The sequence below is a fragment of the Oryx dammah genome, unplaced genomic scaffold (assembly GCF_014754425.2).
Source record: "Oryx dammah isolate SB20612 unplaced genomic scaffold, SCBI_Odam_1.1 HiC_scaffold_5510, whole genome shotgun sequence".
Lineage (NCBI taxonomy): Eukaryota > Metazoa > Chordata > Mammalia > Artiodactyla > Bovidae > Oryx > Oryx dammah.
Window position 1 is genome coordinate 1 of NW_024075361.1, and position 2,469 is coordinate 2,469.

A 2,469-nucleotide genomic window follows, 5' to 3' on the forward strand; every position below is an offset into this window, starting at 1 on the left:
GCGGGCACGCAACGAGAGAGGCCCATTCTGGGCTGCGGAGCTGGCACCACCCCTCACCTGAGCACCCGGTGCAGGCGGCCCTCCAAGAAGGAGATGGAGTCCAGGTAGAGCTCCTGCAGGTGGGACAGGTTCAGCAACTGGGCGGCGAGCTGGCCGGCGCAGCGCTTCTCCTGGTTGGGGGCGGTGTGCGGCAACACGTGGACGCGCGACAGCAGCAGCCGGCGCAGGTTGCCCATCCGGCCCAGGTGTGGCAGGAACCTGCCCAGGGTGGCCAGCTTCCAGGTGCAGTTCACCTCCAGGTCCTGGACGGTGTCCAGCTGCACCAGCCTCAGGATCCTCCTGATGCTCTGCACGGGGATGCTGAAGATCCTCAGCTTCTGGCAGCACAGGTGCAGCAGGCTCCTCCTCTGCTTGGCCTTCTTCAACAGGTAGCTGAGGGTCTTGTCCAGGGTGTCCTCCTTGAGGCACAGGTCGAGCAGCACCTCAACAGGGGCCCGCGCCGGCATCAGCCCCGCCTGCGCCTCCACCCTGCGCGTCTTCTGCATGGGCTGGGCCGGCTCGGGCTCCAGCAGCGAGCAAACGCGGGCCTTGATGCCACACCACAGGGCCCAGAAGTCCTGGTGCGCGTTCCGGCGCAAGTCCAGCACCTGCAGCTTCCACCGCCTGCGGGGCCACGGGGCACACACTGAGCTGTGCAGAGGTCGGCGGGCACCGGGACCCCGCGAGGGCTCTGCACTCCACACGCCACAGCTCCTCTGGCCTCCCGGCCCGCCTTGGTCCCCACTTTAAGGGACACTGGGGGAGGGCCACGTGCCTTTTGTCCCCTCTGCCCCTCAACTAGTCCTGTACACCCGAACGCCTCTTCCAGGTGATCCTCCTGCCCTGGCCGCACCTCGCTCACACCCCCAGGCCCCACCGTTCTGCCAGGTCGACCTTACCTGGGGCGGACCTCCTGAGCAAGCAGGACGTCCAGGCCGTCGAGTGCAGCCTGGAAGGTCTCCAGATGAGGCTGGTGGTCCTTCATCAGGGCCCCCAGCGGGAGGCAGGGGAAGGGCCAGGCCTGCACCATCGCCTTCACGGCACGGGTGTGCCTCCCGGCAAAGGCCGCCTTAAACAGCGGCGGGAAGAGCTCGATGGGCAGCTCCTCCAGGGCCCTGATGTCCAAGGCCTCATTCCGCACGAGGCTCTGGCTGGCCAGTTCCAGGAGTCGGGGTGGGGCCTGGATGCCAAAGCTGCAGAACCAACTCCGGAACAAGTCCTGGGGGGATGTCAGAGAGCAAGCGGGGTGGCGGCGGGGAGGCGGGGGTGGCGGCGGCGGGGGTCCATCTCTGGCCAAAGAACCGGGGAGACCCTGCTGTCGTCCCTCCACCCTCAGGGAACCCAGGGCAGGGTCAGAGACAACTTCTGGCCACAAAGTCACCGCTTTCGCCCCACCGGCACCTGGACAAGCATCTCTCCGGGCAGCAACAAAGGAACATGCTGGCCTCCTGCCCCATCCCGCATCTACTGGCTGCTTCACGTAATCTCAGCCCTGCTGGCCGGTAGACACCTAGCCGTCTGACAGCTGACCCCGCTCTCTTCAGAGACAGCTTCTGATTATTTCTCAAGGGCTCAAAACAGGAATAAGGGGTTCAGCCCACCACGGCCTGTCTCTAAACTCCAACCAATAACTCACACAATGGGTGCGCTCATGTCACTTAATAAAAACACGTACCTCCCACCGTGTGTCTCTTCTACAAATGTTATTACCATTCGGTTCAGTGGAGCAAAGCGCTCACATTCAGAACATAGCCTCCACTCTTTCAAACATTCCACACATTTTCTCATTTTGTATTTCATCGACTTGAAAACCGGTTTTTACCTTGTCAAACCAGAAGAAACCCCCAAACCCCTTTAGGCTAGTAAAATCACAGAACTATAAAATGATACGGACCATAATCACTACTCCCAAACTAACATGTGGAACGTCACTCAAAAATTCCTCCGAATTAGATGTCTTTCATTAAATCAATGCCGGGAACATGGCTGGCAGTTCAGTGAGGAGGACTCTGTCCTTTCACTGCAGGGGCACGAGTTCCACCCCTATCAGGGAATTACGACCCCAGATGCTGTTCGCTGTGGCCCCATCCCCTCACTCTCACCCCACCCTTCCCCATCCATCCCGCCTCCCCCCTGCCAAATTCTACGTGGTTAAGAAATGTTGTTAACAACGGTCTGTACAAGTGGCGAAAATCACGGAAGAAACCAAAATGTCCGGGATGAAGTAAAACTGCGTGCAGAAGCAGAAGCAAAGCGTGCAATTGCCAATGTGAATGGAAAGGCAAAGAAAATTCTCTACAGGATCCTGGCCCGTCGTGGCCTGACCCATGAATACCCCGGCAGGTAAAAAGCTGTCAGAGCCCGAGGCTCCAGCACGGAGCGGTGTGCTCAGGCCTGAGTCCCTCTTCTCCTGCCAGGACACACTTTTCA

The 2,469-nt window shown here is 60.1% G+C and overlaps 1 protein-coding gene across 1 annotated transcript; it reads right to left on the reverse strand.

The window, feature by feature from the left end:
• Window positions 1–53: 53 nt before the first annotated feature.
• Window positions 54–1,258, reverse strand: LOC120859982 (melanoma antigen preferentially expressed in tumors-like; the record flags this gene model as incomplete). Its single annotated transcript, XM_040235857.1, has 2 exons — window positions 54–663; window positions 939–1,258. Coding segments are annotated over 2 exons (930 nt in total), but the record flags the coding sequence as incomplete, so codon positions are not given.
• Window positions 1,259–2,469: the final 1,211 nt, after the last annotated feature.